This window comes from Miniopterus natalensis, chromosome 16, assembly GCF_054644295.1.
Source record: "Miniopterus natalensis isolate mMinNat1 chromosome 16, mMinNat1.hap1, whole genome shotgun sequence".
Classification (NCBI taxonomy): domain Eukaryota; kingdom Metazoa; phylum Chordata; class Mammalia; order Chiroptera; family Miniopteridae; genus Miniopterus; species Miniopterus natalensis.
Window position 1 is genome coordinate 44,388,991 of NC_142096.1, and position 20,308 is coordinate 44,409,298.

A 20,308-nucleotide genomic window follows, 5' to 3' on the forward strand; every position below is an offset into this window, starting at 1 on the left:
GTATGGTTTGGATCTCCTGTTGGCATCAAGGAGGGAGCACCCTCTTATCAACTTGTGCAGCTGTGGGCACAGAGAGGGAGGGTGAAGTTCCAAGGCTGTCAGCAAACATAAGAAAGTGGAGCCAGACTGCTCAGTTCACCCTGATGTTTGTTGACTGAAACACGCCAGGTGTCACTTAATTGTATTAGAGCTTGGTTAAATAAGCTGTCGGCACTGTCCAGACTGCAGCTGGTGAGGGAGGTGCCTTCCAGCATCCTGTGTTCTGAGAAATGACAGGGGGCACCTGTCAGTGAAGTCTGGAGTTTTGGGCGGGGGAATGAGGGTGTCCTGGTGAGGTCTTGCAATTGTGGCCTGAGTACAGGTAGAAACATCTGTGACCTTGATTGATATTTTCAGGCATCTGTGACACAAGAGATTCTGAGTCCTTTACCCCAAGGGGGGAAACTCAGGTGATGACACAAGTTTGTAAAAATATGCAGGTGGGCCACTTGTTTGCTAGGCCATGGCGTGCTAAGATGACTGCCTGAAGTTTGGCCAGCTGTGCTGACCCTTGGGCCAGCACAACTGGCACTTTCTCCTGGTGTCCTGGTTAGGGCAGGAGAGCAGCATTTTCAACCCCTCTCAAGAATACCATCCTTGCCCGGCCGGGTGTGGCTCAGCGGTTGAGCATCCACCTAGGATCCAGGAGATCAAGGTTCGATTCCCGGTCAGGGCACATGCCCGGGTTGCGCGCTGCAGCTGATCAATGACTCTCTCATCATTGATGTTTCTATCTCTCTCTCTCCCTCTCCTTTCTTCTCTCTGAAATAAAGATATATTTTAAAAAAAGAAAAAGAATACCATCCTGAAACAGGAGCAGTACCCAGGTAGGTGGGTCAGGGGTCCCTTGTACAACCACAGGATGGGCATTCTAAGAGATCTAGAGCCCTGGCTACTCTGGCTCAGTGATCAGTGTGTCCGCTCATAGACTGAAGGGTTCCAGGTTCAATTCCTGCCAAGGACACGTACCTCGGTTGCAGGCTCCATCCCTGCCCTAGTAGGGCAGTGTGCGGGAGGCAGCCAATTGGTGTGTCTCTCATAATGATGTTTCTCTCTTCCTCCCTCCTTTCCTCTCTCCCTCCCTCCCTGCTACTGTCTCTGAAATTCAATGGAAAAAATATATATTCTCCAGTGAGGATTGAAAAAAAAAAAGAGATCTAGAGACCAGTGTTCAGACCCAGTCCCAGCCAGGCAAGGGGATGGCCATTCTCCCTGTCTCCTCTTTACACTTTGCCCCTTCTCCTCTCCCTAGTATCTCTTTCTGTGTGTTCCTGCCATATAAAGTAGTAATGTAAATAGTTAAGGGTCTTTTGATAAAAATAGTTAATCCACCAAAATTATAAAAGAGCAAAAGGGCCTCCCTATTGCCTTGGAGTGGCCCCTGCAGTGCGGGCGGGATCTGGCCACCCGGCCTTATGTCAGTGACAGGGACTTACCAGGCTTTCTGTCACATGGACTCAGGGAGTTGTTCCTGAGAAACACATTTCCAAGGATATCGTGAAAGTCAAAAGGAACAGGCTGTGCTTGACAGAACTACGCTCTTCTAGACCATACTTCTCTGGAAAGAAAACATCCTGAACTTAAAGTCACTCAGGCTGCATACAGATGGTGTGGCTCTGAATAGGGTCAGTTCTCCTGGCACTAGGAAGGGTCCCGGACCAGAGGAGTCTGATAGGCATTCCATTCTGTGGACCACACATTTGACCTCCCGCAGCTGCTGTGCCCAGCATGTGTGTCACTCCCCCCCCACCCTTGCCCCGCTTGTGCCTTGGCCCCAGGGGTCTCCCAACAGTGTAGAGGCTAGGGCAAGGGCCAAAGGGAGTTGACAGGGGAGTGCCATAGAGAGGAGCACACACTTGCCCCACAGTCTTTCCTCCACACAGCAGATATCTTGTTAAAATGTAAGTTAGATCAAACCCTTGTGGCCACAACACCCTTCCCGGTGTGGCTCCCCATTACTCACCTCACCTGCTCCCCCTTTGCTCACTCCACTCCAGCCACACTGACCTACATCTCTGATGACCACTGCAAGGTCTGGGCCACTCGTGCTCAGGGCCCTTGCACTGGCTATTCTTGCTGTCCCCCACTTGCTTCAAGACCTTGCTCAAAGGACATCTCAGTGAGGCCTTCTCTGACTTCTCCCACTTAAAACTGAACCCCTTAAAATACCCAGACCCCATTCCCTGCTTCGTAGCTGTCAGAACCACTGTGTCATTTCTTCCCCCCACTAGACATAAACTCCTGGAGCATAGGCATTTCAGTCTGTTATTTCCTGCTGTACCCCAATGTGGGTCAACAAGTACTGAAAAAAGCAACGATCGAATCCAGGCTGGACAAGGAGAAATGTGAAGCCAGAGAGGGAGCAAGAGGGTCAGCACATTTTAGGTATCTGGGAGGCAGAAAGACCAAGTGTGTTAGAGGATAATAGGTCAGGGTGTCATCAAAACCACAGGTGTGGCATTTTCTTGTCTAGAGTGCTACCTCAGGAACCCCATTTGGGGGTTCCTGAATAGGCCTCTGTGGGCTACTTGTGATTGTCTCTGAGGTGAGGGCAGGCAGCCCATTCTGGCCCAAGCCCATGGGACTGACCTTTGCAAGCTAACTCTTCAACACTTTCTTCTCACTTCAGACCTACTACCTCTCTCCTCATTGAAAACACAGAAGCCAAACCCTTAACTTCCCACCATACTTACAAACCCGACTACACCTGTCCATTTCCTTCTCTCCTCCCAGAACAATGCAGGAGGGGCCTGCCCACCCTTTCACCCTATGACATCCCCCAGTTAGACCTGCCACCTGGTGACCAGGGGCCTCCTGGTGGCAGATGTGTTGCCTGTGGGCCAACCTCCCCCTGCTCAGGGAGTGTGGACACAGCTCTGGGAAACTGAAGACTATTCCCTACCTTCTAGGGGCACCCAGCAGGAGCTTCATGATGTCTGGTGATGAATGGACCTGGGGGGAAAAACCTAAGCCTAGGAGCTTGTAGGGAGAACAGAAGGGGAAAAGAGAGAGCTGTCCTTTGTGGGGCCGACAGCCAGGTTTGTAAGGCACAGAACTGGAGGCTGGGAAACAGCCGCGTGTGTCATTGTGCAACAGCCCTGAGCAGGGACCAGAGCCATGAGGAGAAAGCACGGTGCCAGACTAGATGGCACAAAGGAAAGGGGGGAGCGAGCAAGTCTTGTGTTTAGGTATGGAGTGGGCAAGAAGGCGAAAACTTGACCTGATTTCATGTAAACAGAATATGGGTTACAACCACTGACAAAGGACTCCCTCCCTGTGACTAGTTACCAAACAAAAGAATTAGTGTGGTTACCTCAAAGCGAATGTCATTTTACTTTTTTGGTTGATTACAGTAATAAACTCTTCATAAATATGCAGCCTCTATCATCTTTGCCATCCTAACAAACATGGCAGTCTTATAACAAAATGTAAAAACAAAACAAAAAAGAAACAAGGTCATGTGTGGTGGGTGGAATGGCAGGAGGGAGGAGAGAGCCTGTGAAAAACAAACACCCCAAAGGAGGGTCCCAAGCTTTGTGAACAGAAGTTGTGGGTGGAGGGCAGCAAGTGAGCTTGGCTGCGAATTGGGGGGTTGGATTCATTCCCTGGTGTGGGTCAGCTGGTGCTTGAGCAGCTTTGAGCGCTGGCTGAAGGCCTTCCCACACACAGTGCAGTCATAGGGCTTCACTCCAGTGTGAATCCTCTGGTGCTGGATAAGGACCGAGCGCTGGCTGAAGGATTTCTCACACTCGGTGCACTTGTAGGGCCTCTCGCCAGTGTGGATGATCTGATGTTGAATGAGGTGTGAGCTCTGGCTGAAGCCCTTACCGCATTCCATGCATGTGTATGGCTTCTCTCCAGTGTGAACTTTCTGGTGGTGGATGAGGTTTGAGCTTCGGTTGAAGGCTTTACCACACTGGTTACACTCATGGGGTTTCAGTCCATTATGGATTCTCTGATGCTGAATGAGAGTTGAGCTCTGGCTGAATGTTTTTCCACATTCGGTACATTCATAGGGTTTCTCTCCAGTGTGAACTCGCTGGTGAAGGATGAGGTTCGAGCTACGGCCAAACATCTTCCCACATTCCTGACATTCATAGGGCTTATCGCCTGTGTGCACACCCTGGTGCTGAATGAGGGCTGAGCTGTGGCTAAAGGCCTTCTTGCAGACACCACATTCATAGGGCTTCTCTCCCGTGTGGATTATCTGATGCTTTCTGAGCACTGAACTGTAACTAAAGGCTTTTCCACACACATTACAAACATGAGGCTTCTCTCCAGTGTGAATCCTCCGATGTTGAATAAGACTTGAACTTTGACTGAAGGCCTTCCCGCAGTCACTACATTTATAGGGCTTCTCTCCTGTGTGAACCCGGTGATGCTTAATGAGGTTTGAGACCCGGCTGAATGGTTTGCCACACTCATTACACTCATAAGGTCTCTCTCCAGTGTGAACCCTCTGGTGCTTCCTCAGGTGTGAGCTCTGGCTGAATGCTTTCCCACACTCTTTACACTCAAAAGGCTTCTCACCTGTGTGAATCCTGTTGTGTTTGATGAGGTTGGTGCTCCGCCTAAAGGCCTTCCCACAGTTGTTACACACATACGGCTTCTCGCTAGAATGAATTCTCTGATGTTGGGTAAGGTTTGAGCTCCGCTTAAAAGCCTTTCCACACTCACTGCACTCATAGGGCTTCTCGCTCATGTGAGACTTCTGGTGCTTCTTAAGGCTGGAATTCTGGCTAAAGGCTTTTCCACAGTCATTGCAAATGTAAGGCTTCTCTCCACCATGGGTGACCTGATGCCTAGTGAGGTTTGAATGCACATAGAAGGCTTTCCCACATTCGCTGCACTGATAGGGCTCACTCACATGCAACCTCCGATGATTTTTAAGAACTGAATTCTGGCTGAAGGCTTTTCCACGTTCATGACCTATGAAGGACTTCTGCCCATCGTGGATGATCTGACGCTGAATAAGATCAGGGTTTCCTCTGAAGGTTTTCCCACACTCATTACATATGAAGGTGCTTTCAGATGTGTGGAGCCCCTCGTGGCTAGTTAGGTCCACACTGCGTTGGAAGCTTTGGCCACACATGTGCAGATGTGGCCTCTCTTCCACAGAAGTTCCTTGATATGCCACTGGGTTTGGGCTCAGACTAAAGCTTCTCTCAAAATCATCACAGTCCATCTCTCTCTCCCCTAAGGGGCTGTTAAGGAATACTGCCACTGGTGTGAGCTCCTTCTCTTGGCCGAGGGATTGCACCTGTCTCATGTTGTCAGGGACTCCCCAGTCTCTTTCTAATACGTCCTCACAGAGTTCTCCAAGCTCAGACACCACAGGAACATCACTGGTACAGTTTTCTGATATTTCTGCCTGTGATACTAAATCCTCAGAAACATCTTTCTTCTGAAGAAACCCTTTGCCCTCAATCCTGGTGTCCCAATCTGAAACGACAAACATAAAGTCACTTGGAAGGAAGTAGGAAAATACCAGACAACAAGTCTGGTACTATTGGGGGTGGTAGTCCCAGATCTATCAAGGGGATGAGGGAAGGGCAAGGAAGCTCCAAGGGGACAAGGCAGTATGGCAAATGAAGACCAGCCCTCAGCCCACTGCCCCAGTACCCACATCTCAGGAAATCACCTACAGTCTACCTACTGCTTCAGACCAAAGTCCCATGTGCCCCTTGATTGCCCTTCTCACCCATAGCAGGTCATCAGCAAGTCCTGCTGACCATATCTTGGCGCGTGTCCCAAACCCAGGCACTCACCCCTCCTACCTGCACAAGGAAAGCATTATATGCCCTGAGTGACACTGTAAGCATTCTATTTGTCTTTCTTTTCCATGATGCATGTTGTCAGCTCCTTGGGCCCACCTGTTGTTTGCTCAGTGCTAACTGGTGGCTTCCAGGCTTCGCTGTGGGAGTTGCTATGGGGGGAGCTAGGCCCAGAGCAGAAGCAAAGCTGGTTCCAACTATGTGGCAGGGACTCTGGTGCAATGTCAGATTCTATCCTGTTCAACACAGGAGCCTTCAGAGACCAAAGCCACCTTTACCTTTTAAAACCTGCAAATCTGGCATGTCAGTTAAACAATTTCTTGCCCTGGTACAGTGTTTAGGTGGCTGCATCTATCTTTCTGAAGATTCTGTGTCACACCTGAAGGGTCTTGGCACCTCCCTCCTGTCTCTTTATGCCTGAAGAAACAAGGAAACCTTCACTCTCCTGAATCTCTCACTTGAATGAAGATATTGACTCTCTGTCTAGTTCAAATTGTGACACCTAGGCGATACTGCTGCCATCTTCTCCTGCCTGGACATTGAGTCAAGTCCCTGGCCTCCCACCTTTCCCTCCTGCCCACAGGCAGCCCAGTGACATCAGAGCACTTCATCCTCCCAGTCCTTCCCCGAGCTCACCCTCAACTCTGCTCTTGCTGTTTTCTGAGCAGGGTAGATATGTTCCCCTTAGGGTCTGCCTTGCATTGAACATACTCCCCAGATGGTGCTCACATACCTCACTGGAAAGGCCTTATCTGACCACTGCTCCTCCTTGGTCTCTCCTGCATAGCCCAGACTGTGCCCCAATGGGGCTCATGTCCTGGGTTTAGGGCAACCCTTTGTCTGGCCATAGTCAGTGGTGCTGAGTGGATAAAGGACACTCCTCTTCTACTTCCCAGCATCCTTGGGCCCATTGACCTCCAACCTTCCCCTCAGTTCGGATCAATACCACCTGGAACTTTAAGACTCTGTCACCACAATAGCACTGTCTCCCTGCCTCAACTGGATGCTTCTGTTCTCCTCAATGCAGACCTGGCCTGGCCACATGCTCAACTTGTCTGCCCACCACACCCACATATCACCTGACCCATAGTCTAGACACACTATGCTGTTGGAAGCCCCCCAGGTTGGAAGCCTGAGGGTGTCTAGCGAATGTCCACATACTGCTGGGCTCCACCTCTCCCGTCTGACACACATCATCTCTGATCTTAGCTCAGCCTTCCCTGGTCACACATATTCTGACAAGGGTACTCTCCCCAGATGTACCGAGTATAATAATAGGTCCCATGTGGGACACAAGAGTGTCCTCTTGTACAACAGCTCTCATCAGATCACGGTAAGGAACGCTAACACCAAGCAACCATCCTGATCGCTAGCAGGTACAAAGAAGAGCCAAGTTAGTGAGGGGTTAGGTTGGGTTCTGAAGGGGATGAAGCAGCTGGGCAGTGTGAAGAAAGGGAGAGGAGGTAGGGCGAAGGCCTGGATTAGGGCAAGGTTCTGAGGGAAGGGGACCACCACCACCTGATGGTTGGGCAGGGCTCAGCTGGCAACCACCACACTGCACCCTCTATGTCAGCGGGGAAACCAAAGTGGCACACTCAGAGCACCAGGGCACCAGGGGCCTGGCCATCTTCCTCTCTGACCTCCAGCCTTGGCCCCTTAAGTCCATGAGGACCCCATCCCTAATGATAACACGAGCTAATGGGGATTGCAGGGTGACACAAAGTCCCCCCAGAATGAGGGCAACAGTGAGGTATTCAGTTCCAGTACCTGGCTGCTGCTGGTGAGGGGGAGTAGTTCCCAGCTCAGTGTCACTGTAGCAGAGTGGACCATGGAATGCAGGTACAGGGTGAGTCACGGTGGGAGCATCACTCACACAGGCCTGGGTTGAAGGAGTCCAAGGGGATGGTCCAGGAACTGAGGGCTCCATTTCTGCCTCTTCGGGACGAGCTCTGAAGCTGGGCATGACTGGAACCTGGAAACTAGAAAGAACACTGGTGAATATGTAGAAGGGCTATCCCCAGGAGCCCATCCTCCACCCCTGCAGCCCCGAGGCCTGAAGAGAACCTGGGGCTGAGTCTCAGGGACCACCACCACATTTCCTGATCCTGGACCCGAGGGTCAGCCAGCCACAGGGACACAGACTCACAAGCCAGAGCCACAGGTGGGAAAGGATGAGACAATGACCAGAGGGCTAGATGCCCTGTGCCCTGTGGACACGCTGCGAAAGAGCCCAGGACTGCCATGACAGAGAGCAGCCTGCAGAGCCTTCACTCACTGTGGGCCCACCTTTCATTCCTGACAATGTCCTGAACGTGGACCACCTGACCCACTCACAGGGTGACCAGCAGCCCCAGAGTTGGGGTAGCCAGGGGCAGCCTGTGCTGCAGACAGGTACGTGGTCAGTTCTGTCTGAGCTGCACCCTCCTGGCAGCACCCACAGTAGATATCCTTGTCCCCACCCTCCTGGGCTACTCTCCCACTGCACAGCAGCTCCCTCCAAGGTTCTTCATCTCCCTCTGCATGTTGGTGCTCCAGAGTTCACTTCTGTACCAACACCAACTTCCTTGGTTAATCTGTCCAGTCCTGAGGCATTAGCAACCCTTATCCTTGTAGATTCCCAAACTGGGCTCATCTCCAGCCCCAACTGCTCCCTCTGAGCAGGGACACAAAACATTCCCACTGGGACACATGGTGGGAACCCCCACATCACCAAGTTACTGATTACCCCCAACCCTTCACTGCCCCATCTCTGTGCAGATCCATGCCCAGTGGCTTACCCAGGAGTTGGACGACACCCCTTAGCCCATTTTTCACACTGTACCATTGATAGGTACATTGACCCCCTTGGCCTTTCAGGGGTGAAGATGAGGTAGGAAACGTTGGCAGAAGCCCATTTTGGACATTGCCTCAACCTATGAACTGAATTCTTTTTTTGTTTTTATTGACTTCAGAGATAGGGAGAGGGAAAGATAGAAACATCAATGGTGAGAGTCACTGATTCACTGCCTCCTGCACACCTCCTACTGGGGACTCAAGCCCACAACCCGGACACGTGCCCTGACGGGGAATCGAACCGTGACCTCCTGGATCATAGCTCAACCGCTGAGCCATGCTGGCTGGGCTGAATTATTTTTTAAATTTTACTTGAGAGAAAGGAGAGGGAAACACTGATCTGTTGTTCCGCTTATTTATGTATTCATTGGCGGACTCTTGTATGTGCCTTGACCGGAGATTGAACCCACAACCTTGGTATATTGGGAAGATGCTCTAACCAATTGAGCTACCTGGCCAGGGTGGGTTTTTCCTCTTGAACATGGTTTCAGTGTTTCCCAAACACCAACCATATGCCAGGGTCTGTTCTGGGGATGTACAGATACAGCAGAGACTGTGACACTCAGGGACTTCAGTGGGGAGACAAATCATATCAAATACATCAGTGAGATGGGCAAGTGTTTTGGGCAGAGGCAGCAGGGGTGGGGTGGAGCCCTGGGGGGTATTTAAACCAGGCCCAGAGAGGGGTTTTAGGCCACAAGTGTTTAGAAAGGTAGAAGAAGGCATGGGTGAGAAGTGTGGAGAGAGCTCAGAGGCAGTGTCATGGGAAGACAGACTATAAGAAGCCTTGGCTGTCTTATGAAGGTGAGGCACTGGTTCCATTTCTATGTTACGAAAAAGACAGAACTAATGAACCAGGTCAAGATTAGTGGGGTACAGGTGATAAGTGGGATGGTACAGACGAAACTCAAAGCAGGGAGAGCACTAACTTAAGGTGCCCATCCATGTGGCAGCAGAACAGAACAGATGCTGCTTCCATGGTGGAGTGGGCTTCACGCTCCCTCTCCTAGGGGGAGACTGAGTGATTTGCAATACTTAGTTCATTTTATTTTAAAATTCTTGAAATCATTATTACTGTCACCAAACAGGGGCACAGTCATATGGTTCAAAATTCAAAAGGTAAAAAAGGACTTATGGTGAAGTATCTCCCAACCAGCCACTCAGTTCCCCTCCCCAGTTTCTAATGTGCCCTTCCAGATTATTCTAAGCTACACAAGCAGGTATGTCTATTTTCCCTTTGTCTTTTCATTATAAAGTGTAACAAACTATGGTCATTTCAGATCTTGTTTTTCTCATCCCAGTATATGTAGGCTCTTGCGCAGGAGGACATAGACCCAATCGGTGGTAGACAGAATGCCCTTCCCCACCCATTTCCACACCTGAATTCCTGGAACCTGTGCATATGCTACATTACATGGTGAAGCAGACTTTGCAGCGGGAATTAAGGTTATGGGCCTGGGTTATCCTACTGGACTCTAAGTAATTACATGAGTTGTTGCTGACTGAGACGCGCGCGTCATGGGCAAGGATTGGGGCCTCCAAAAGACAAGGACAGTCACCAGGAAAACATGCACTTCAGTGCAACGACCTCAAGGAACGATTCTGCCCATGAACCTGGAAGCAAATTACCACAGGGCACAACCTGGCGCTGAGCAAAAAGAAGTGGGAGGACAAACAGTCACCAGTCGCGGCAGGCGTCCACAGGATGGGCACGACCCACCCGAGCCCCACTCCCACGGGAGAGCAAACCCCCCCGCCCCCAGCCCCTTCTGCACCCGGAGAGCGCATCCACCACTGACCGGGCCTTCAGGCAGGACGCCCGGTGGTGCGCGACAGCCTCCCGTCTCACGCGGCCCGACGTCCCCACCGATTCCCACGGCCCTTCCTCCGCCCCACCCCCACGGCCCAGGGCGGCGCTCTCCGCACACCAGCCCCACCCCGCGCCAGCGGCGGCGCAGCCAGGGGGCGGCCACGGCGCCGCCCGTCCCGAGAGCGCCGCCCAACCCCCAGGGCTCGGGCCCGCCCAGGCGAGCAGCCCACGCCCCTCCGCGCGCGGTTCCCACGTCCCCCTCCCGTCGGCGCTGGACAGCTCGGGCCGGCACCCACCGAGGGGGCCTGGGCATCACGCGGGAGGGCGGTCGGCATGGCAGAGGCTTCGCCCTCGCGAACTCCCCACCCGGCCGTCGCTCCGGGAAGGGCGCAAAGCCGCTGCACCAAAGCAGTTCGGCCCCGAGGCGGACTCCGGAAGTCCCGCCCCAACTTCCTGTGCGAGGGCCCGCCCCGCCCCGGCCTGCGGAGCCTCTCTAGGCGGCTGGAGGCGGAGGCGACTCGGTGGGTCCGCCCCCGACCTGGGCGCAGACCGAGCTCCGCCGTAATCGTTGCTGTCGGAGGGGGGTCCGTGCCACTAACTAAACAGAAGAAGACAACCGATTAGAAATGCGGGTAGAATTAGAGGTGCCTCTGTAGCGGGAATTGGATACACAGCCTCTAGATTCGGGACAGGTTGCAGCTTGATGAAAACGAGACCGCACGTGGAAGAACTGAATCCCTCAGTCAAATAATTCAACCATTGGATGGAGAAACTCAAATTCCTTAGATATATACATTTAGTGGGACTCTTCATGGAACACTTACAAAAACTGATGATACACATAGACATAAAGAATACAAATACTCGCTCGGCCGGGCGTGGCTCAGCCGTTGAGCATGACCTAGGATCCAGGCCATGGAGGTTGATTCCCGGTCAGGGCACATGCCCAGGTTGTGGGCTCGATCCCCAGCTGGGGGCCTGCAGGAGGCAGCCGGTCAGTGACTCATCATTGATGTTTCTATCTCTCTCTTTCTCTCCTTTCCTCTTTCTGAAATCAATAAAGATATATTAAATAAATAAATAAATAAATAAAACATTAAAAAAAAAGAATACAAATACTTTAAGGTATGCATTTTACAGGCAGATTAAACTATCAAAATTAGAAATACATAAAAAGTTGATAAAAAAAACCTTTAAACATTGTAATTTATGAAACACTGTCTACATAACCTTTGAATAAAAAATACTAGCTGGAAAATTACAAACTGTAAAGCAATAAAAAGCAGAACAGTTCATTCTCACACCCATGGAACCCGGTGTAAAGTATAAAACATATAATAGCCTTACTGTGGCACGGCCCTGAGCTAAAAACTTCTCTTGCCACTGGATTACATAAGCTCCTATTCTGACCGGTGAACAGCAGCATTATGAATGAACAGCAATTCAGAGCCAGATCAACCTAACCCTGCCCTGTCACCAGGAACAAGCCAGTGCTCCCAACAACCAGGGGTATGGACCCATTGCCAGGAGGGTGACAAGACAAGAACTGTGGGTGTCCCACCAAATGAAGGAGGAAGAGTTGTTGCAGGACTAGGGAGAAAGATGCAATCAGGAGAGACCTACATGAAGCCGGGGTCCACAGGTCTGCACTGGGAACTAGACACAGGCTCACTTCCTCAGATGGGGAATGGGTTGTCCAGAACTCCTTATCTGATCCCAGTGTAAATCAAGGCTGCTTCTCTGCTAAACTCAGTTAGACCTGCCAGTAAAAATTGGGGTGTTTCATTCATGATGTAATGTCTAACATGTTTCTGTTGGCCTAAGACAGTGATTTTCAACCAGTATGTCGCAATAATTTTTATTTTTATATTTATTTATTTATAAATATATCTTTATTGATTTCAGAGACAGAAAAAGAGAGGGAGAGAGAGAGAGAGAAAAACATCCATGATAAGAGAGTCGTCATTGATCAGCTGCCTCCCACATGCCCTAGACTGGGGATTGACCCTGAAACCTGGGCAGGTGCTCTGACCTGGAAGCAAACCGCAATCTCCTGGATCCTAGGTTGATGCTCAACTGCTGAGTCACGCCCAGCCAGGCACCACAATGCTTTTTAAAACAGGCAATACCTATTATTTTAAATTTTTTTAATCCTTACTGGAGGATATGTTTTTTAGAGATTTTAGAGAGAAAGGGAGAGAAACATAGATGTGAGATTAACCAAAGAAGTTATAGGCATATATTCATAACCCATGGACATAGTCAATAAGGAGGTAAAGGCCTGGGGACGGGGTGGGAGTGAGGTGGAGGGGGTCAATTGGGGGGGAAAATGGGACAACAATAAAGATAAATTTAAAAAAATAAAAATAATAAAGTTCTTACCATGACCTAAAATTAAAAAAAAAAAAATTCTAAGGCTACTGTTCTAGTTGATCCTTTTGAGAGTACTCACTCACTCATTTACTTAAGGAGTTGTTTTGTTTCTGTTTTAAAATATGATAAGATCTCTTCTTATGTACAAGATTTCATATTATTATATTCTACTCAGAAAGAAAAACATGGGATATCTTAATTAATTAATCTATGGGATATCTTAATTAATTAATCTATTTATTTAAATTTATCTTTATTGTTGAAAATATTACAAGTGTCCCATTTTCTCCCCCCAATTGACCCCCTCCACCTTGCTCCCACGGCCTCCTCAGGCCTTCACCCCGTTATTGACTGTGTCCATGGGTTATGCATATATGCATATAACTTCTTTGGTTAATCTCTTCCCACTCTCCTCTCCCCTTCCCTCTTCCCCCTGAAATATGACTGTCTGTTGCCTGCATCAATGTCTCTGGATCTATTTAGTTCATCACATGCTTTTGTTCATTAGCTTCTCCTTAAAGAAGACCCTTCAACTTTTCCTGTAGTGCTGATCTGGTGGTGATGAGCTCCTTTAGCTTTTTCTTATGTGTGAAGCTCTTTATCTGACCTTCAGTTCTAAATGACAGCTTTGCTGGGTGGAGCAGTCTTGGTTGTAGTTACATGTTTTTCATCACTTTGAATATTTCTTGCCACTCACTTCTGGCCTGCAAAGTTTCTGTTCAGAAATCAGCTGACAGTCATATGGGTGCTTCCTTGTATGTAACCAACTGCTTTTCTCTTGCTGCTTTTAAGATTCTCTCTTTGTCTTTAACCTTAGGCATTTTAATTATGATGTGTCTTGTGTGGGCCTCTTTGGGTTCCTCTTGCTTGGGACCCTCCGTGCTTCCTGGACTTGTAAGTCTATTTCTTTCCCCAGGTAGGGGAAGTTTTCTGTCATTTTTTCAAATAGGTTTTCAATTTCTTGCTCTCTTTCTTCTCCTTCTGGCATCCCAATAATATGAATGTTGGGCTGCTTGAAGTTGTCCCAGAGGCTCCTTATACTATCTTCATATTTCTGGATTCTTTTTTCTTTTTGCTCTTCTGGTTGGGTGTTTTTTGTTTCCTCATGTTCAAAATTGCTGATTTGATTCTCAGCGTCCTCTACTCTACTGTTGATTCCCTATAAATTTTCTTCATTTCAGTTTGTGTAGCCTTCATTTCAAATTGGTACTTTAGTATGTCATTGACTTTCTCAGTTGTTTTTGTGATACTCTTACTAATATCCTTGAGCATCCTTATAAACAAAATTCTGAACTCTGTATCTGTTAGCTTGCTTGGTTCTATTTCATTTAGTTCCTCTTCTAGAGATTTCTTCTGTTCTTTCCTTTGTGACATGTTTCTTTGCCTCCACATTTTGGCTGCTTCCAGGTGTTTGTTTCTATGTATTAGGTAGAGCTGCTATGTCTCCTGGAATTTGTAGAGTGGCTTTGTATAGTAGGTGTCCTGTAGGGTCCAGTGGCTCAGCCTCCCCAGTCACCTAAGCTGGGCCTTCTAGGTGCTCCCCTGTGTGGGCTGTGTGCACTGTCCTGTTGTAGTTGAGCCTTGGTTGCTGTTGGTGTCCCTGGGAGGAATTGACCCCCTGGCCAATTGGCTGTGAGGGCCAGCTGCAGCTACAGCCAAAGAGCTGCTGTGCTGGAGACACCCCTATGGATCAGGATTTACTTCAGTGGAGCTTTGGTGTTCACCAAGTGTGCCCCTTGAGTGTGTCACTCATGGATGTGGTAGGGTTGTAATCCAGCCTAGTCAAGTCTGACCACCAGACTTGTGGGCAGAGATGTACTGTCTCTGGGTCCTCCCAGGAGGTGCAAAGTCAGCCCCTGCCTGTCCCTTGCCCAGCGCCACCCAGCATGAGCTACTCAGCAATCCATAGTTGGCTGCTACTTGTGCTTGGCTTGGCATTGTCCAGGAGAGACCAAGCTATAAGCCAATGCAAACTGCCACTAGTGCCAGGCCTGGGGCTGCTTATCAAGCCGTATGGGGCCCACTGCTGCTTGTTTGAGAGATTTTAGGAAAGTCCTAAGCATGAGGATGGAGAGGCCACTTGCACAGAAAAGCCCCTGGAAATGGCCTGGATGAGCTGCAGGTGGGGAGGGGCGGGGCCTCCGAGAATCACAGGTCGGGGCCAAAGGTGAGAGCCAGGTGCTGGTGATTCAAATATGGCGCCTGCCTGCCGGCTGTTTGCAGGGAGGACTCGCCAAAGGAGCAGTGGTCTCCGCCAGCTCTTCTGCCTGGGAGGAAGCTGCCCTTCCACCTCTCTCCCGGATTTCAGGCAGGTTAATTCCTCCCCGAGTGTCCCAGGTCTTTTCAGGCTGCTGCCCGGCGCTGGGCTCAGAGGGAGGGTGTCCAAGCGAGTCTGGGCCTGGGGCCCTTTAAGAGGAGCTGCTGGGGCTCCCGCAGCCTCTGTGACCCTCAGGGACAGTCCCCGCTGGCTTCACAGCCTGAAGCTGTGGGGACGTCTCTTCCTGGCCCTGGAGCCCTGGGCTGGGGTCTCCTGTGGGGCTGGGACCCTCACTCCTCCCGGAAACCCCCATGGCTGAGATGTCCCTCCCAGGTTTCAACCCTGGCACAGGGTGTGGGCCTGGGGCCGTGTCTCTGTGATTCAGCCCCGATCCACTGGAGTCTCCGCCCCTCCTACCGGTCGGTGCTTCCTCAGTTCCCTGGTTGTGGGGCTTCTGTGCAGCCAGATCTCAGGAGGCTCTGAGTGATGGCAGTTCTGTATTTTAGTTGTGATTCTGATGTGGTTTCGGGAGGCAGCGGGTACAGCTGGTACCTATGCCGCCATCTTGTCTCCTCTCTAAAATATATCTGGAAATAAACCTTTTTAAACCCCCTAAGTTTTTCTCCCTTAAGGGACAGAGCTGCTGAAATGCCCTCAGGCAGAGAGAGGGACCACACCCACTCTATAAAGAAGAAAAAAAAAAGATATTTTAACTTTAAGGCCTCCTGAGGTTTGGAAGCAACAAAATTTGCGAAGAAAATGCCTTGGGGTTAAATCTGTAAAATAGTTGAACTCAGTGCTCTTTGGTCATGTATTAGTGCCGTCCAGGTTTTCCAGTCATACTTGGTTAACACTGATTTTCAAAAAGTGATAATTTCTTATTGACATTAATCCAAGACTTACTTCAAAACTTTCATTAAATAAATGCTTATTGTTGAAAGAAAAGCAAATGTGGTTTTAAAATTGTGTATATTTTGTTATATCCTTTGCAGAATATTTTGTTGTTTTGTTTTATTTAGGAATAAGCTTCTTTGGACAAATAGGATTTCTGTGGAATGTTAGCTCATTGCTTATTCATATCCAATTCTGTTGTCTGTTTACTTTGCTTAAATCTTGACTAAGAATGATGGGAGTCAATAAATTTGTACTGTATTTTATTTTGAGAAAAAAAAAGAAAATGCCTTGGGAAATAATAATTGGCTTTAAATTCTCATAAGGTTGTTAAAACATAAAAATTAGATGTAACTAAAATGAAGGGTCTTTATAAGTTTTTTCAGTAATAATTATATATATGTATACATATGTCTTTGGTAGCTTACAACTGGAGTTTTGCTGGGTTAAATAATAAAAATTATTAAATATGTAGGTATTTTGAAATAAAAGGATACTGAAATATTAATTAGTCTGAGTTTGCATACTTTTGGCTTCTTATTACCGAGACTCTAGAGGATGGATTTGAATCTGTTAATGAATACATCTTGCATTTTATTTGAAATATAGCTTTAAAAAATGTGAATGTATTGCTAACCTGAGGAATGTTAATTAATTACATGTCATCTAAAAATTAAGGTTTCTAAGAGTTAAGAATGCTAACTAATTAGAAAGAAATTGTATGGTTTTGGTAAAAGAAGGCATGAACATACATTTTATAGAAAAAAAAGAAAATAAGTTGCTTTATTTCTGAATAGGTAAGAAGGTTTGTGAAAGTTATAGAAGAGTTATAAAGAGAAATCTTAAAAGAAAATTATAGGTAATCTGAATAACAAATTTAATTAGATAAATGTGTTCTGGCCACCATGGCCAGAAGAATATACCTGAGGAACTAACACTAAAGGTAGAACAAGATCCCTACTGTATAGGACAAGGCCCAACAAGCCAGCCCCCTGAGTTCCCATAGGAAGAACCACCAGTCACGCTCCGGCCAAGCATAACCCCATTACTCATTATAAGACACTGTGTTTAAATCGTCCCTTTTGTGTTGCTAAAGGTCCCCCCTTGTTTCCTGTAACAAAAGCTGACAGCCTGACAAATTCTTGGAAACCCCTTTACTGCAGTGCCTTTGTGGTTACTGAGCATAAAGTGAGGGAAGACTACGGGTCGGGCCGCAGTTCGGCTCTCACTGGGTGAGACGCTGCGACCATAGCCGCTGGCCAGCTAATGAAGGCTCCAAAGTCCAAACACAAACTCTGGGGGTCGCCTGTTGCAGGTCACCCAGAACATTTGGAGGCCCCAGTGAGATCACTCTAGCCACTGGCCGGCGGACACCCCAGGTGAGGATACTCCAGTATCCGTCCTGGGTTCCAGGGAGGCGGAGTATCTCCTCCAATTTGCTATCCTACCGTGAGAGCTGTCTGGACCCCCCACGGGGAGGCAAGCACGTGCTATCTGTCTTCTGTTGGGAACATTCCTCGGCAGGACCCTCAGAGGGCTGGACGCAGCAGAACTTCCAGGTCCAGACCCTCAGCTGTGATGGCGGCCAGGGTCTCCGGTGCGTGCCGCTTTATGGGGGCACCTGTCTTGTCCGTCTGTTTTTCGTTGTGATTGTGTTTGTCGAAATGGGTCAGGGACAGTCATCTCCGTGTGCACCATTACAATGTTTTCTCAATAATTTTAAAGATTTCCAACAGCGGGCAGCCAGCTATGGATTTGAAGTAAATGCCTTTGATCTTGAGAAATTCTGTGACCGTGAATGGTCAACATTTGGGGTGGGGTGGCCGCCGAGTGGAACGTTTGATCTGGTTATTGCCTATAAAGTACACAATAAGGTCTATGGGAATCCTGGCCACCCCACCAAATCCCCTACATTCAGTTATGGGTTGATTTTCTCATTGATAGACCCCATTGGCTAAAAAGTGCCAGAACTCCAAAAAGAAAATGGGACAGAGACAGGCGGTCCTACTAGCGGGACCAAAGGGCAGAGAGAAAGAAAAGAAACCTCCCATTCTGCAGGCCGAGAGAGACGACTTCCCCTTGTCTGGCTGCCTCTCTATGTTCCTCCCCCGCCAGCCGCTGGCCCCCAGCAGCCTCCCTCTCCAGACTCCACGGGACCCTCAGCCCTGACACCTAGAGACCCCTTGAGCCCTCCCCACATTAGGCAGGGTTCTTCCTATGGGCCTGGAGTCCTGGTGACGGAGGGAGATAATTTAGATCAGGCGGCCCTGATTCTCCCCCACGACAGGCGGGTCTGTAGGGGCAGGCGGCCCTGCTGGGAGGCCCTTTATAGTTTATGTCCCTTTTTCCACCAGCGACCTCTATAACTGGAAACAGCAGAGTCCCTCTTCTTCTCAGGACCCCCGGGGCCTGATCTCCCTCCTTGAGTCGGTCTTTTTCACACACCAGCCGACGTGGGATGATTGCCAACAGCTCTTGCAAACCCTTTTTACTTCGGAGGAGAGAGAGGATAAGGGCAGAGGGCCGGGAATTAGTCCTGGGGCCGGGCTAGAGGCTGTGTTTCCCAGGGGCTGGCCCACTTGGGATCCAAATTCAGATCAGGGAAGGGAGGCTCTCGACAGGTTTTGCCAGACTCTCTTGAGGGGCCTCCGGGCTGCAGCCAGGAAGCCCCCAAACCTCTTGAAAGTCACCGAGACGGTCCAAGGACCGAATGAAAGCCCGGCGGCATTTCTTGAAAGATTATACGAGGCATATCGGGTCTACACCCCCATAGACCCCGAGGCCGCAAATAAACGCCGAGCGGTCAACATAGCTTTTGTGTCCCAGTCGGCCCCAGATATTAGAAAGAAATTACAGAAGTTAGAAGGCTTTGAGGGAAAGCCGCTCTCAGAACTGGTCAAAATAGCCCAGAAGGTTTTTAATAATCGGGAGGATCAAGCCCCCAACCTGAATGCCCGAATGGCGAAGGTCCTGTTGGCAATGCAAGAGAACAGAGGAGCCCAAGAGAGGTCAGGCAGGAAGGAGGGGAACAAAAATAGGAGAGAAGCGAAACCGAGGCTGGGCAAAAACCAATGTGCATATTGCAAGGAGGAAGGGCACTGGAAGTGCGAATGCCCCAAGAGGAAGATAGGCAGACCCGTCCCTGTACTGGTAGAAGAGATGGACTGAGGACGTCAGGGCTCTGATGGCCCCCAGGAGCCCCGGGTAACGTTAGAGATAGGGGGCAAACCTGTAGACTTCCTGATCGATACAGGCGCCACTTTTTCAGTCTACAGCAACCAGTTGGGCCAGTGTCGAAAGGGAAAGTCCTGATTCAGGGAGCCACAGGACGCTTAAAATCCTAGCCCTGGATCCAAGCCTGTATTTCTAACCTGGGGACTAAGACTGTTACCCACTCCTTCCTCTTCATGCCAGAATGCCCGTATCCCCTCCTCGGTAGGGACCTCCTTAGCAAACTGCAGGCCACCAGCACTTTTGTGGAAGGGGAACCACAAGTGACATTTGGGGGACCGACGGCCCATGTCGCCCCAATTCTCCTCCTAACATGTCCGCTCAAGGAAGAATACTGTTTGCATGAGACACCCCCAGCTTCCTCTGCCCCCAACCCGCTTCTGCAGCAGTTGAGGCAGGAGATCCCAGGAGTGTGGGCGGAAGGGAACCCTCCTGGGCTAGCAGCCCAGAGGCCTCCCATCATCGTCCAACTAACTAGTGTGGCCAAGGGGATCGGGCTGGCCGAGGGGACCGGGCAGGCCGAGCTGCCTCCCTGTAGCCCTGCCCGAAGCACTCCCCTCCTGGTGCAGGACCCTCAGCCTGGGGGAAGGAAAAGGGTCATCAAGGAGCCACCAGGTAAACAGCACCTTTTATTCCTTTTCTCGCTCTTTAGAGGCCACTTACAGGGGATCACATGGTCTGTGTCTCTCTAGAGTGGACCTGCCTGCCACTGCTGACCAGCCTGCCCCAGCCTCTCCTTTCCAAAGTTACAGGTACTATTACTGGGACTTGGTTAAGTTTATAGGTTTAGCTGGAGGAAAATTAATACCCTTATGAAACCAGACACAATGGGTCCCAGCTGCCTGTCACTACTGGAGCCACTTAAGCAAAGACAAAGTTGAATCACGTAAGGCCGTTTATTCCAATAATGCCCGCAGTATGGGAGAGCAGCAGGGCACCCATGAAAATCCGCTCCACCCCTGCACCGCCTTAAGCCATGAGCCAGCTGCTCCTATGGGGCAGAAGGACAGAGCTACATGGGGAAGTGGGCAAAAGGAGTAAGGGTGGACACAGTGGTTACAGGTTATGGGAAATGCGGGCTGGGGGGTTTGCAAAAGGCTG

At 49.7% G+C, this 20,308-nt stretch overlaps 1 protein-coding gene across 2 annotated transcripts; it reads right to left on the reverse strand.

The window, feature by feature from the left end:
* Positions 1-546: 546 nt before the first annotated feature.
* On the reverse strand, positions 547-10,815 carry ZNF16 (zinc finger protein 16). Of its 2 annotated transcripts, XR_015715809.1 has the most exons (4): positions 10,752-10,815; positions 7,581-7,792; positions 3,353-5,481; positions 547-801 (listed from the first exon to the last, which is right to left on the reverse strand). XR_015715809.1 is itself a non-coding variant. In XM_087825581.1 (3 exons), the coding sequence occupies exons 1-3, from the start codon at positions 10,766-10,768 to the stop codon at positions 3,638-3,640; spliced, it is 2,073 nt and encodes a 690-aa protein (XP_087681707.1). In that variant the 5' UTR covers positions 10,769-10,815; the 3' UTR covers positions 3,349-3,637. The 2 variants fall into 2 exon arrangements, 1 of the variants encoding a protein (XP_087681707.1); XM_087825581.1 differs by lacking the exon at positions 547-801 and having other exon boundaries at positions 3,349-5,481.
* Between the last annotated feature and the right edge of the window lie 9,493 nt (positions 10,816-20,308).

What these genes read in the sequence shown, in the direction of transcription:
- ZNF16 (XM_087825581.1), bottom strand. An exon ending in CCCTCACCAGCAGCAGCCAG is followed by an intron (nt 5,482 to 7,580) that starts GTACTGGAACTG and finishes TTGTCGTTTCAG; the next exon opens with ATTGGGACACCAGGATTGAG.